Source organism: Leopardus geoffroyi, chromosome B1 (genome assembly GCF_018350155.1).
Source record: "Leopardus geoffroyi isolate Oge1 chromosome B1, O.geoffroyi_Oge1_pat1.0, whole genome shotgun sequence".
NCBI lineage: Eukaryota > Metazoa > Chordata > Mammalia > Carnivora > Felidae > Leopardus > Leopardus geoffroyi.
In genome coordinates, this window is record NC_059327.1 from 84236856 (window position 1) to 84252670 (window position 15815).

General features: G+C 37.1%; 1 protein-coding gene across 12 annotated transcripts in view; it reads left to right on the forward strand.

Moving 5' to 3' along the window:
* The window catches only part of INPP4B (inositol polyphosphate-4-phosphatase type II B), a 778265-nt gene that overhangs the window by 688519 nt on the left and 73931 nt on the right, over nucleotides 1-15815 (forward strand). For all 12 annotated transcript variants that reach the window (XM_045466827.1, XM_045466836.1, XM_045466862.1 and 9 more), the window contains 5 exons: nucleotides 3877-4049; nucleotides 5116-5239; nucleotides 6360-6477; nucleotides 11398-11538; nucleotides 15702-15799. In XM_045466827.1, coding sequence (XP_045322783.1) covers nucleotides 3877-4049; nucleotides 5116-5239; nucleotides 6360-6477; nucleotides 11398-11538; nucleotides 15702-15799 — 654 coding nt within the window. The remainder of the gene's footprint in view (nucleotides 1-3876; nucleotides 4050-5115; nucleotides 5240-6359; nucleotides 6478-11397; nucleotides 11539-15701; nucleotides 15800-15815) is intronic.

The following is a 15815-nucleotide window of genomic DNA, read 5'->3' on the forward strand; positions in this document are numbered from 1 at the left end:
GGGGGCACCTCGCAGTCGTTCTTTGAATCCTTCACTGAGCGTCACTTGAATATGTTATAGAAGCAAGGAAAGGGCTGGAAAACAGGCTCTGCTTGGATGGCTTCCAGCACACTTCACAAAGCTCAGGAAAAGCTCGGCTAAGCCACATGCATTTTATGTTTTCCTGAGGAAAGACTCTGCTTGTTGGTCACAGGGTTAAGGAGTTTCAGCAAGTTTTTATAGAGACACTAAAACATTCTCTTTATATTTTCCTCTGTCACTGAAAGGAGCCCAGGGGATAGAATCGAGGATGTGGGCACTTAAGTGCCTGCTGAGCCGGTTAGCTCCCAGAGAGGAGTTGGTGCCGTGACTATAGAGTGGTGAGCCCCTAGCTTCCTAGCTTCATTGGGTGTATCCTGTGTGTGTGTGTGTGTGTGTGTGTGTGTGTGTGTGTGTGTGTGTGTATGTGTGTGTGTGTTGTGTTGTATAAAATCTTAGTTGAAATTTGAAGAAATTAAACTCAGAAAAGTGGATTGTGCATTTCAGGACTTCTGATTTTGACTAGATAGTGCAGAATGAACATCATCTTCATCTCTGACAGAACATGGCTTTCTCACGAGAACAAAGTGAGCACCACGCAAATTGTGAAGTAAGGAGAGGCAGGAAGGTGAGGGGAAGTGACAGTGATCTGAAGACGGTCAAGATCTGTAGCTTCTTCCTTTTCCCAAAAATATTTTCGAAGAGAAAACTAAAGCATTTCCTGTTCCTTTGTGAAAATGATTTGGAATGCTCATTGGAGCAAAAAGGCCATTTGTGAACTGACTCTAGCCTTTCTTTCGCCTATCATACACCATTGTGTTTATTTGAGAACCTGAGATTTACGGTGAGTGAATATTAACAGGGACCAAAACCTTTAGTCATTGCAATTTGCATTTGCCAGTGCAGTTTTTCCTTTATCTGGTGAACTTAAATTGTTTCTTTTCCAGAAAACAAAATAGAATTTTAGCTTTCTCATTCATGCTTTTCTATTGGAAGCTGGCTACTGTAATCTTTAAAACATGCTACCTTCCTCACAAACTTGCATTTTTCTTATTTATAATTAATGTTTTATTATACTGTCATTTTCTTTAAATTTTAGCTAAAAACGTATATATAATTATAGTAAATGGAGACTATTGTTAACATGCTCCTAGGTTTAGAATATCAGTGTATTTTTTTCCATGTTTTCAGTTTAATTCTATTAAGACTAGAAATCAGACTCCGTTTTGTTAGTATATGATTGCAATTTATGAGTAAGAATCAACTAGTTAAGTAAGTGTGAGGATAGGTTTAGAAGCGAGTAAGGAAATGATGAAGAAATTTGCAAAAAAAGATCTTCAAGAAAAACAGAGCTATATTTAAATTTTAGCTGTCACTTAATGTCTTTCAAGAGAAGTAAGTGTATACCCTTAAGTTAATTTTCCATTTTCTAATGAGGAAGAGCATATCACACCCTTGACCAAGTCATTGACCACTTGACACAGGATAGTATGATACAAGGTGCCTAAACCAATACGCACACTATGTATAAAGCAGTACAAATCAGGGGCTTGAATGGAATAGTGACACAGTAGTTCTGCTTCAGCCTAATAAGGCAGCGCCACCTACTGCACACAAGCTTTATTTTGTGTTTGAGATTCTTCAGTAGAAGCTGATCTCTAGGACTTAAGCACAAAACAAAATCATTTTGCCGCCTGTTATCTTTTAAGATGGAAATCTACATCGGTTTATTGAAATATTTGTCTTCCTAGTGTACATATGTATGTTATCAGTCTAAACATTCATATTGAGAATAATAAGAGGGCGGGAGAGAATGGGAGATAAAGAATGTAAATATAAAAAAAATAGGACTAAGGAGCATCCCTTTTTGATATCTACTGATGTATCTTTTATTCTGAAAATAAGTCTGATGCCCATTCACACGCCCTTTTACATGTAATAATGACATAAAAATCACTATTAGCCAATGCTTGTTTAAAATGAACCATTGTTCGTATTTCACCCAAGGCTGCCCACAGGTGAGTCCTTCATTAAATGATTACAGATTTAATAAGCCTTCATTGGATTTCCCTTCTCTAGTGTTGTTTTATTCCTATCATAACACTTAATTCTACAATATTTTCGAATAATAACTCATAATGTTCCTAATGTATTTTGCATTATAGCTTCACATAAGCATTTACATTAAGTATTAACAAGAGCACAGCTTTTTATTAAGTGGGGGTCACTAATTATTCTTTCAAGCATTTTAGTTTATTTCATCTAGTTTATTACAACACAACATAAAATAACTGACAGTAGATATGGTACAATGGTGATTACGATTCTTTTTATCATTCCCTGTAACTCTTCCAAGGTTTTAACTGGTTATTGACCACTTACATCATTCACGGTGAAGTTTACACTTTTTTGCTAAGAAGATCATAGCAATTCAGATCCTGATTTATAATGAATTTTTCAGCATATATACATTTCTATTAGATATCATTGTCATGCTACTATTAATTTATTTATATGTTAATGGAATGTCATGCAATCTGGAATGTATAGTATTTGACATTTATCAGGGCCTTGATTTCCAAATAAACTAAAATATAATATAACTCATTTCTATATCATGTGCCAATGTCATAATTATAGAATTGAAACATGTTTGCTATCTAGACATACAAAAAGCACAGTTCGTTTCAGTTTTGTATCCTGATTTGAAAAAAACCTATTTGAATTGTCAAAAACTTGATTTTTTCATTCTTGTCTATATCTTTAAAAACATTTGGCATATTTATTATAGCTATACTCATTCAATTAAAACGATTGAATTTTAGATTCTATGCTAGGCTCAGTGATTAAAATATAAGTTCCTTACTGTCAGTGAGCTCCCTTTCTTGTAGAGCAAACAGTGTGTGGATAATTCTAGAACATTAAAAACAAGGAACTGTGGGAATAAAAAAAAAAGGAATTAATCTGTACCCAAACTTCAGTAAATGGGGACAGGGGGGATCCATACTTCCTAGAAGACAAAAATCCTAAATTAAGTCTTCAGAGAAGATAAAGTATTTATCAGGGAGACAGGTAGAGGGAGTGTGTCCCAGGACTGGAGTTAGGATTTGCACACACGCTAAAATGAAAGAGCATGGCAGGTTTGGGAAAATTGGGAACATTGTTCAGTTCACCTGGGACTCACGACTGCGAGTGAGGATGTTCTGAGAGGTGAGACTGGACAAGTAGCAGAGATCAGATAATGCAGGGTCTTTTATGCTTTTGGACTTTATTCTGAATTCTTTAGTGTTTTTAAAATGTTTAAAGTAGGGCAGTGAGGGAGTGAGGGATGGGATGGAATTGAAACTGATTAGAAAGTCCCCTCCAGTGACACTATTGAAAAAGCGTTCAAATAGGATGTGATCAGAGGTAGAGGGAAGTGACTGATCCAGAGAAGATTGAGAAATGATGAAGGCAGAGGGCAAGGGGTAAGTGAATGTCTGGTGGGTTATTACAGTGGTAGAACTATTCAATGTCCCAACAAATGTGAAAACTATAGAAGAAGAAGTCCAGGAAAATTTGTTTCCAGCATAGCAAGAGTCTGATGGCCTCATCCACTAGGATCCAGGCAGTACAGACTGGAGGTGAGTAGGGTGGAGAGGAGTTATACTGTAAATATATTCAATACAGCCAGCAGAGAGATCCAACATGTGGCTGGTTATTGACTTCTGGATTTCAGAGGAGAGATTTGTATCAGAGCTCTTCTAATCATTGTGAATCCTTAATGATATGTGTAACTTGACTGTAGAATAATAAATTGGTTCTATTCTCCAAGACCTTCACTATCCTGCTGTTCTTATACCCCCTTCCTCCCCACAGAGGACTGGTATGAACAGTTGTATCCCCTCATCCTTACCCTGAAGGACTGCATGGGAGAAGTGGTGAACCGAGCCAAGCAGTCCTTGACGTTCGTGCTCCTTCAGGAACTTGCATACAGCTTGCCCCAGTGTTTGATGCTGACTCTGAGAAGGGACATCGTCTTCAGCCAAGCGGTAGATGCCTCTTTTTGTTGTGAGCACAGTGCAGTGCTGGGTGGCTAAATGTTATCCTTGGTGACAGAAGAGGTCTTCTTTTGGTAGTTTCATTTTTAATTTTTTTTTTTCAACGTTTATTTATTTTTGGGACAGAGAGAGACAGAGCATGAACAGGGGAGGGGCAGAGAGAGAGGGAGACACAGAATCGGAAACAGGCTCCAGGCTCTGAGCCATCAGCCCAGAGCCCGACGCGGGGCTCGAACTCACAGACCGCGAGATCGTGACCTGGCTGAAGTCGGACGCTTAACCGACTGCGCCACCCAGGCGCCCCGGTAGTTTCATTTTTAAAGAGATTCTTTACTTAAATTTTTGGTATGAGGTTTTCTTGTTCATAATAAACATGAACTGAATGGAAACAGCTTATGAGATCTTAAGTATTTATTTCTGCAAAAAGGTGGCCAAGTCTCTGAATTGTACATTGTTTCATGGCGCAGACAGTCCGTGAAGAACAGGTTGCCCATCCTGTCATGGTATTACTCCCTGGGGTCTCCACACAGTACAGGCTGGAAGGAAAGGGGCGGCTGCCTTCCACAGCAGGTGGCAGCTGGGGCTGGCAAAAGGGATCTGTTTGCAACCTCCCTTTTATTTATACAGCTCCCTAAGGAATCCCAGGACAAGTCTTCATAATGATCTTTTTGTTTGGTTTGCTTATAAAATAAGTTTGCAGGGAAGTAATGCTTAAAGGCAGGGTTTGGCAGGACCACTTTCTTTGCCTACCCCCAGCCCTATCTCATACTGGTCTCCATCACAGTATCTGTCCTGGGGGCCTTTCTTCTCCCTTCTGCCTCCACACCTACAACTGAGTTTTATAGACATGCATATGGAGAAAAGGAGACAGAAGCCTCTCTTTCTAAACATTCCAGGCAAAGGGAATATTTTAACCCAACTGTCCGTGTCTCCCACTATTTCATGGATGTTTCACATACTTGAAAATTTTTAATTAAATCTGTGATGCCTCAAAAATCTTAAATATTTTTCAATTAAAGTTTGCTGACCCAAATGTCTTCAATGACTTTTTTTTTAGCTTGCTGGATTGGTTTGTGGTTTTATCATCAAATTACATACAAGTTTGCATGACCCTGGCTTCCTGCAGCAGCTTCACACAGTGGGGTTGATAGTGCAATATGAAGGACTGCTAAGTACATATAGTGAGTATTGCTTTGGTACATGTTAAAATCGTATTCTTATTCATAAGGATAGTTGATCCATAGATTCTGCAGTAAAACTTAAAAATGAGAAATAAACATTTATGACATCAGGCATTACAGAAATAATGTAACTTTCTGTTCTGTGCATTCATTCACCTTGTAACTGTACTCTTATCCTCATTATGTTTTGAAAATGGAATTATAGATTATTTCATAGTGGAGTCCTGAACAACCATCTGGCTTTTTTAATGTAAAAGGCTCTTTGCCAACAGAGTTTCAATGACTGGATTTTTAAAGTCCCAACTCTCTAATGTCTAGACTGCACTATTCAATACATAGCCTGGTGTGGCTATTGAGCACTTGAAACGTGTCTAGTCCAAATCAATATGTACTAGACAGGCGGCACACCAGATTTCCAAGACTAGTAAAAACTAGTTTTATATTAATAATTAATAATTTTATATTGATTTATAACTAAATGATACATTGGGTATATTGGGTTAGAGTAAAATATATTATTAATATTAATTTCACCTTTGTAAATCTTACTCTTTTAAAAATGTGACCCCCAGGAAATTTAAAATTATATATGTGGCCTGCATTATATTTGAATTGGATAGTGTTGATCTGGACTCTAACTCAATTTCCTCCTTCTTAGGCTTTCTTTGTTAGTGTGCTGAGAAATAAAACTAGTGTGAGCCTGGGTCAGTAGTCTAAAATTCAAACATCTCTATTATTTCTAGAAAAATCAAATATCAAGTCTAAAATTCAAACATCTCTATTATTTCTAGAAAAATCAAATATCAGTCCTGCCAATGGAAAGAGATCTGCATGATCCTCTGTTTCATAAAGGAGTTAAAACTTCCCGATAGTCTTCCACCAAATGTACACATTCTTCTTTCCCTCAAAGGGTACTTGGACTGCTGGAGTCCACTGAAATGGTTTTTATTTCACTGGTGAAAGCCTTCAGCCTCTGAGGAAAAGTGTTTAGAATAAATTCACTGCACTCAGAAACTCATTCACTAAAATGCTAGAACAAATCCCAGCAGGGAGGTGTAATACCAAATGACATTTTCTTCAAATAGTATATTTGTAACAATGCTCCTTCTCCCTTGTGTAGGTGATGAAATCGGAATGCTAGAGGACATGGCTGTTGGCATTTCAGATTTGAAGAAAGTTGCATTTAAAATAATTGAAGCCAAGTCCAATGATGTCTTGCCAGTTATAACAGGAAGGCGGTAAGTGGTGCCTATTTCCTTGAGACCAAGCTTTGTTAGATATTTGTGTTAACTCCTGACAGAGGAGCCAAGGAGAATTAAGGTTTGGTTGGGAAACTTTTCTCTTGTTCTTTTTTCCTTTTTTGTGCAAAATAAGTTAGAGGATGTAAGAAGGGAAGATCTTGAAAAACTCTCAGAAGTCTCGTGAATGTTTATCAATTGTCCGGTAGTGAGGTGAGCCTTGTAGTGTTCCTCCAGGAAATATGAGGAATTCAAAAGAATAGCAGGCATCAGAAGAGCATTTTCTCTTTATTACTATCTATTCCAAAGCTCTACATGTTTTTACTTTTGCTGGAATCATTTGGTTAATAGCATCATAATTCCTAAAATGACTTTTTATTAAATTCTGTTAAAAGCAGCAACATTTTAGAAAGGATCTATTTCTGTGTCATGGGGCATATACCGCCATTTTTCTTAATTATTTTTGACAATTCACTCACAGACTCAAATTTCTGAGAATGGTTTTAAATAAATAGCTTTGAAGGTCAGTGTATGATGGGCAGAATATCAGAAATAGTTAAGAAAAATGATGATGTGTGGAATAGACCTCCAACAGAAGAATTATATCCTTTGGTAAATCATTTCAGTTGGGGTCCACCAGATTGTAACCATTTGGAAAGTAGCACTTTTAAATGCTGCATGAGGATATTTGAAATTTGAAACATTCTTAGATCACAAGGAAAAATATGAACATACTAAAGAGAAGGCCCTTTTCATACTGGAGAGAGATGGAGAAGAAAGTAGGTAGAAAAGTTCAAACTAAACTTGCTTTCTTGGGGCACCTGGGTGGCTCAGTCAGTTAAGCACCTGACTCTTGATCCGAGCTCAGGTCATGATCTCATGGTTCTTAAGTTCAAGCCCTGCATCGGGCTCTGCACTGATAGTGTGGAGCCTGCTTGAGATTCTGCCTCTCCTTCTCTCTTCCCCTGCCCACTTGTGTGTGCTCTCTATTTCTCTCTCAAAATAAGTAAACATAAAAAAAAATTAACTAACCTTGCTTTCTTGTCTATAGTCAATATATAATAGTTATTTTAAACTTTGTATGAAGGATGCTCAGAGATACGTGATTGAATGAAAGGTGACTATTTCTTATAAAGAAAAAATATCCTCATAGAGCTAAATATTTCATCTGTGAACTCATGCTTAATTTTCCATGCATTGGAATAAAGAATAAAATTGTTCATACACACACCTGGAAAACAGTACCACTCTATATTACTATGGAGATTATTATCAAAAGTGGGAAACTGATACTTCTATCACAATTAATATGGAAAGCTTACCAGGCCATTTGGTATTGGCAGAGTATATGCTTTTTCTGAGGGAATGTGCAGGCTGTGCCTAAATTCAAAAGTTACGAAACAGATGTCAGTGGAACTCTTAGAACAGCAAAGTGAGCAACTTGGCAAATCCTCTCTCCTAACAAGAGCACTGAAATTGGACAGAATTGTCTAAAACGATCATCTTGAGACTAAGGAAATAAATGTGCACACAAACTCAGAAGTACTTATTGATGAAAAACTAGTGGACATTGGTTAAGACCATTGGTGTCTGTTGGCTCTCTTGCCTGGAGTTGCTCCCATCCAAGCCAGCTGGGCAGCTGGGTCAGCACAGTTTTACTGCAGTGACACAATCCGAGAAGACCAGCGGTTTCACTACTAGAGGGGGCTGACTTTATTTGGACTGGAGAGCAGAAAAAAGCACACTCCTGAAAAGTTGTTGGAAGCAGTGGTGATACACATAACAATGTCATTCACAATAACGTCAAAAAATAATTACATCGGACCAAATTTAACAAAGTACTCTAAGAATTTTATACGGAACACACAAAATCGTGCTTAGAGAAATTAATAAGATCCAATAAACAGAAAAGACAGTCCGTGTTCCCAGATTAGGATACTCAGTATTGTTTCGATGGCAATTTTCCACAAATTGATCTATAGATTCAGTCCAATTGCTGTCTAAATCCCAGTAGTCTTTTGTGCAGAAATTGGCAAGCTAAACCTAAAATTTGTATGGAAATGCAAAGGAACCAAAATTCCAAAAACAATTTTGCAAAAGAAGGACAAAAGAAGACTTACACTTTCTGATTTCAAGACTTAATATGAAACCACAATAATCAAGACTTTGTGGTACTGGAATAAGTATACACATCTAGATCAATGGAACAGAATTTAGAGCCCAGATGTCAACTGTTCAATTGATTTTTGACAAAAGTGCCAAAGCCATTCAATGGAGAATGGAGAGTCTTTTCAAAAAATGTGCTGTGACAATTGGTTATCCATATGCAGAAAAAATAATTTAGAACCCAATTTACGTCACACACAAAAGTTATCTCATAATGGATCATAGGTCTAAATGTAGGAGCTAAAACTATTTGTAAAACTATTTGAGAAAATATTTCTAAGTTGGGTTCAGGAAAGAGTTCTTAGATAGGACCCCAAATTGTAGATTCATAAAATAAACAATTTGATAGATAGAATTTAATCAAAATTATAAACTTTTAAGGATCAAAAATATCACTAAGTAAATGAAAAGACAAGCCACAGATTGGGAGACAATATATACAAATCATATATCTGATAAAAGACTTGCATCCAGAATGTATAAAGATTCTTACAACTCAGTAATTATGAGAAAAAATCCTAATTTAAAAATGGGCAAACAGTTTGAATAGATTTTTTGCCAGGTAAGATATGTGAGTGGTTTATATGCATATGGAAGCATATTCAATATCATTAGTCATTAGGAGAATGCAAATTAAAGCCCCAAGTGGATACCGCTTCATCATAGTGGAAACCATCATAATCAAAAATCAGACAAGTGTTCACAAGGATGTGAGAAACCTGGAACCCTCATACATTGCTGGTGGGCGTATAAAGTTGTGCTGCCACTTTGGAAACAGTTTGGCAGTTTCTTAAAAAGTTGAACCTAAAATTACTATATGACTTTTAGGTATATACTAAAGAGAAAATGAAACCATATGTCCACACAACAGCTAATACATGAATGTTGATAACAGCATTATTCATAATAGTCCAAATCATGAAGTAATCCAAGTATCCGTCAACTTGTGAGTACATAGACAAAATGTGGTATATCTATACAATCGAATGCTATAAAAAGGAATAAAAAGGAATAATCTGCTGATACATGCTACGACATAATAACTTCAAAGTCATTATGCTAAATGAAAATGCTAGACACAAAAGACTATATATTACATAATTCTGTTTATATGAAATATGTAAAAAAGTAAAGTCTGCAGAGACAGGAAATAGATCAGTGGTTTCCTGGGGCTGACAGTGGGATTGGGGTTTGAATGCAAAGGGTCATTTGCATTCAAGGGAGGGATTCGTTTAAGGTGTTGGAAATGTTCTGAAACTGGATTATAGTCAGGACTGCACAACTCTACAAATTTGCTAAAACTCTGAATTCTGCACTTACAATGCATGAGTTTATGTCAGTTATATTTGATTCAAGCTGACAAAAAGTTATCATAAAATACTGTATAATGTTTCACCTTCAGTGCACCTTTGCACATGGACTCACTCATTAATACTTCTCGTATTCTGAAATAAATAAACATCAGCCCTCTGTTAGCCAGGCTATTGTAAAGGGCACTGAGAGCATTTTTAAAAAGAAAAATAGGTGCCCCTGGGTGGCTCAGTCGGTTAAGCGGCCGACTTCGGCTCAGGTCATGATCTCGCGGTCTGTGAGTTCGAGCCCCGCGTCGGGCTCTGTGCTGGCAGCTCGGAGCCTGGAGCGTGTTTCAGATTCTGTGTCTCCCTCTCTCTCTCTGACCCTCCCCCATTCATGCTCTGTCTCTCTCTGTCTCAAAAATAAATAAACATTAAAAAAAAATTTTTTTTAATTAAAAAAAAAAAGAAAAATAATGTGGCCATTCATCTGCAGCTAGTGCTAACATCCCTGCTTGCCAGATTGGGGGTATGTCCTGGTTCTCTGGTTTGAAGCTCAGGTAAGAAACAAGTCTCAGAGTCAATCATCCAGAGTATGTGTCAGTATTGTTCTATTTTAGAAAACTAAAAATATCCTCACAAAGAGACTCACTAGTTGTCCTGTGCTTCTTTTCCCAATACATGTATTGCGATCCCAGAACTATATATAGCTCCAGAAACACATGGATTTTCATAAACTCTGAACAAAACTCTCTATATTTTAATATTCAATTCACACTGCATCAGAAGATGTCAAGTTTAAAAATGTACAAGCAGCTATTCTTGTTGACCATATTCTGTGAATCCTAATTTAAATTTTCCACACCAAACAGTAGGGGTAATTTTTAATGGAAATTTCCAGTGAAAAACCACTCCTGTGATGTGCTAATGTTGCAAAACTGATCAGGAACCCCCAAAGGTTACATATTAAATAATGAAACAGTTACATTCCCATCAAGCCATCGCAAAGAGGGAGGTTCATCAATAATAATAATAATCAAGCCATGCTAAGTAATGCCTTAAGTGATTGGGCTTATTAGTTTCACTATATTGAAAAATCCATCATTAAATTACTTTCCTTATTCTTGAGACTGACTGGGTTTTAAAAATAATTAAATCAAGAAGATAAATATTGAGTCTCTTATGCACATGGCCCTGATGTACAAATGAACTAAACATTCTTCCTTTCCTAAAGGATCTCAAAGTAATGGAGAAAAATAAAAAAATGAAAATAACTCTTTATGCCAAGTAATTTAATAGTGAAGTGAATGAAATGATTGTTGAATGAATTAATAACAGAAAATAAGCAGATAGCAGCCAGAAACCTAAATCAGCTCTATGTTCCAACTGTTTTATTGTTTCTTTCCAATAAAACTGAATGAAATGAACAATGCTCCTTCTCTTTGCCCTCTGCTTTCTTTAGTGAACATTACGTGGTAGAGGTGAAGCTTCCAGCGAGAATGTTTGAGGCCCTGCCCCTGCAGATTAAAGAAGGGCAATTGCTTCATGTGTATCCAGTACTTTTTAATGTTGGAATCAATGAGCAACAAACTCTTGCTGAGAGGTAAGCTTCAAGTGTAAGATCAGTACTACACATGTTTTTTAATTGGTATGGGTATGCTGAGCAATTCCACACGCTTCTGTGCACAGAACACAGAACTCAGAAAGACTCATGGCAAACGTTCTCCCTTTTTATCACTACCAAGTTATTTGAGATAGGAAGGACAAATATTCATATTTAAGGATCCCTGGCCCACATCAAATATAAATGTGGCAAAGTAATGAGGAAAATATTGATGCCAATACCAAATTATTTACAGGGATTAACTTTCTTCATGTTTCCAAGTACAGTGTGTGTATCCAGTTTTAGAAGTTTTACGTTTGGGGGGTTGGGGGTGCGTGGGTGGCTCAGTCGATTGAGCATATGACTTCAACTCAGGTCATGATCTCACGGCTCGTGAGTTCGAGCCCCATGTGAGGTTCTGTGCTGACAGCTCAGAGCCTGGAGCCTGCTTCAGATTTTGTGTCTCCCTCTTTCTCTGCCTCTCCCACACTCGCACTCTTTCTCATTCTCCTTCAAAAATAAGCATTTAAAAAAAAGTTTTTGTGTTTGGGGTGCCTGGGTGTCTCCTTGGTTAGATGACCAAATCTTGATTTGGAATCAGGTCATGATCTCGCGGGTTTGTGTGATTGAGCCCTGTGTTGGGCTCCTGTGCTGACAATGCAGAGTCTGCTTGGGATTCTCTTTCTCTGTCTCTCTCTCTCTCTCTCTGCCCTTGTCCTCCTTGCATACTCTGTCTCTCCAAATAAATAAATAAATAAATAAATATTTTTAAAAAAAGAAGTTTTATGTTCATATGTATTTCAACAATGTAAACTCAGCTAATTTTGTCAAACTTTTCTGGACCTGAAACACAGTCTATTATTCCCTTTTGTTTTGTTTACTAAAATAGCTGTTATTGGGCAAGGTTAGCACATCTTTTCATAATAAATTGCTTAATCAAACAACAGATGACTATACATAGTGCCATGAGTTAGTGTCAAAAACACTTTTGTGAGAAAGCATAGGAATTACTTTTGCATATTACATGATTCACATGTAGAGATTATTGAAAATGTGGATACGAGTTAAAGTTCATAGAATACATTTTTAAAAGATTTTAGAGAAAGAAGTCACCATCTTGGCTATGAGGCCTGGCTGGAGAGGTTCCCCTACAGGCAGAACTTCTGAAGAATTTGATAGTCTTCCATATTTAAAATGTTTTCTTATCCATAATTCACTCTCCAAATGGCTCCTTCCCCCATAGGTATCAGTTTAAAAGTGCCTAGCATATTCTTGGCCATGACTTGATATGTAAGTGTTAAACCTTTCCAATGTCTTTTACTAAATTAAAAATGCCACTGCATTTATAGTACTCCTGAATTTTTCAATGATAATCAAGGTGCCAGTTTTTATCTATTATTTTCCAATGATTTTTCCTTCTCTCCCTCTTATCCAAAAGATATTTCCTGAACAACATAGGTTTTCATAATTCTCACTTGTCAGTTACAAAATTAGGTGGCAGCTTTGTATTTCATGTTTAATTTCAAACTGTACAGAAGCCATTAATCTCTTTTCTTATACTATGCATAAATCAGAATATATTTGTATTCACTGTGTTGTACAAGTTTTCTTTGATAATTGAGCACTTTTGCAAGTAAGTACCTGAAGTCAGATTATATTCCAGTCATTGGTATATATGTGCCTCACAGCAAGTTCAGTGGTTGAGATGAATGATATTTATGAATGTAAATTACACAATTTGGGTGGGAAAAACAAAACAGCACTCTAAATTAATTATCTCTTCTTTGGTACACTAAACTACAGAGTGTTTGCAGTTTGAATTAGTAAGTTAAGACCTGTGAATGTCATCTTGAGAGATGTGGAAGTCCCATGTACAGACTTTCAAGGAATAGTTAGCATTGTATTTTCAAGCCCTTTACATTCGGTTAATTTGCATCATTTATGTCACTGTGACTATCTCAGTTGTTAGTTACTTTATTTTAAAAAGCCCCTTACCTTCTTTGTGGCGCCCATGTGGCTCAGTTGGTTAAGCATCCAACTTTGGCTCAGGTCATGATCTCACAGTTCGTGAGTTCGAGCTCCACATCAGGCTGTGTGCTGACAGCTTACAGCCTGGACCCTGCTTTGGATTCTGTGTTTCCCTCTTTCTCTGTCCCTCCCCTACTTGTGCTCACTCTTGCTTGCTCTCTCTCTCCCTCTCTCTCAAAAATAAATAACATCAAAAAATAAAATGTCCCTTCCCTTTCTTCTCTCTTATCGATCTTGCATATTTTATGTGTGTGCGCACACACGTGCACCACGCACACATACACTTTTTTCATATCTGGAAGCTGTAAAAACACATAAGACTTGAAAAGGAGACAAATGACAAAGTATAGAAAAACTTGAAGAGAAGAGGGAAGGCTGACACTTAGACATCAACCAATTACTGATTTAAGTAAATCACTCTGTCTCTGTTCTCTGAGTCTTATTTCTCTGATTCTGAATTTTGAGCTTTACCAGGCAACATCTACAAGTTAGGTATGCTATGTAATCCAGGTTCAATACTTTACGAACTATTTACCCATTGCCAACTTGTATGTTATGTGTATCCCTTCTTAATTAAATAAGTACTAATTACTCTGGCCTACACAACAAAATCCTTCAGACTGGGCAGCTTACACAACAGAAATGTATATCTCATTTGTATATCAAAGGTATATCTCAAATGTATAGCCTCATTCCAGAGGCTGAGAATTCCAAGATCAAGGTTCTAGCCAACTTGGCTTCTGGTGAGAAGTCTCTCTAACTTTCTCTCTGTGTGCTCCCTTGATCTCTTTTGTGTGCACAGAGAGAGACGGTGAGCTCACAGGTGTCTCTCTTTGCAAGGACACACCAATCCTATTAGATTAGGGCCCCCACCTCATTTGACTTTAATTACTTCTTTAGAATCTCCATTTCCAAACACAGCTACTGGGGTTTAGGGGCTTCAAAATATGATTTTGGGGGGGAACACACAAACATTAAGTCCATAACAATAGTATTTCTCCAGAAAGGATGATATTTTTTTAATACCAGTTGATTATAATGTATGAAAAAGTTAGAAGAGTGTATTTCAGTGTTTAAGAGAAGCTCTCCTATAGATTTTCCTTCATCTATATTCTTATTCTCCAACTTTAACTCAGCATAGATATTGAGCATTGACCTTGTACCAGGCACTACTCTGCCAAGCTAAGGGACAGAGGGAGCATGCAATGTGACAAGAAAAATGGATATGATCCCTGTCTGAAAAGAACTTACCATCCAGTAAGGAAGCCAGGTCAACAAGTAATACATTACAGTTTGACTCATGCAATAAGCAAAGATGTGGAAGGGGCAGGAATAGTGGAGGAAAGAAAGTGATTCACAGATGGGAGGGGAATACATGAGGAAGGTTTCATGGAATACATGAGCCTAAAGCCTGAAGGATGAATTGATCAAACAGACAAGGAAGATAAAAAAATTCTAGTTAGAGGGAGAATAACATGTGGAGAGTTCCAAAGGTATCAAAATGCTGCCGATGAGGGAGAAGAGTGTAACTACCTTTCTATGAGGGTTTTTGGAAGGTTTGGTGGAGAAGTTAGATGCTAAACTAAGGGGGTTGGACTTTGTCCTTATAGGGAGAGAAGAGGCAGTGAAGTTTAGTGAGCTGATATGAAGAACAGGTATTAGACTCACTTCTCCAACGTTGTGTTTATTGCACATGCAGCTCTGGGCATATAGTCAAAGTTAAACAAATATCTGTCGAATGAATGAATGATCTGACCGTGATGTAAAGGAGAGACTGGAAGGGAAGGAGATTGAAGACATAGCATTGGGGTATTTGGGAAGCTGTATACCCAATCTAGAGTGGATGTAGTTAAATGTCTACTATACAATTACAGTGTTAAGGAAAAAGAAGGAAAGACTGCCAGAGATGTGAAAAGATCAATGAATAGTGGATGGGGTGGAGAAAAGAGAGGAAATCCAGAAGAGTGCCTAGATTTTAACATGAGTTAATGGCAGAATACTGGGGATATGTTTAATTCTAAACAAAAGGAGGAGGTGGTTTTAGTCTGGCATCTATTTAAAAATAAAAGGTTAAAAAATGTTACTTTCAGGAGCATCTTTATAACCCATAACTGTTTTCTTTGTTCTATTTTTAGGTTTGGAGATGTCTCCTTGCAGGAAAGTATTAATCAGGAAAATTTTGAACTTCTAAAAGAATATTACACAATATTTATGGAAAAGATGCCTCCTGATTGTAAGTATACCAGCTT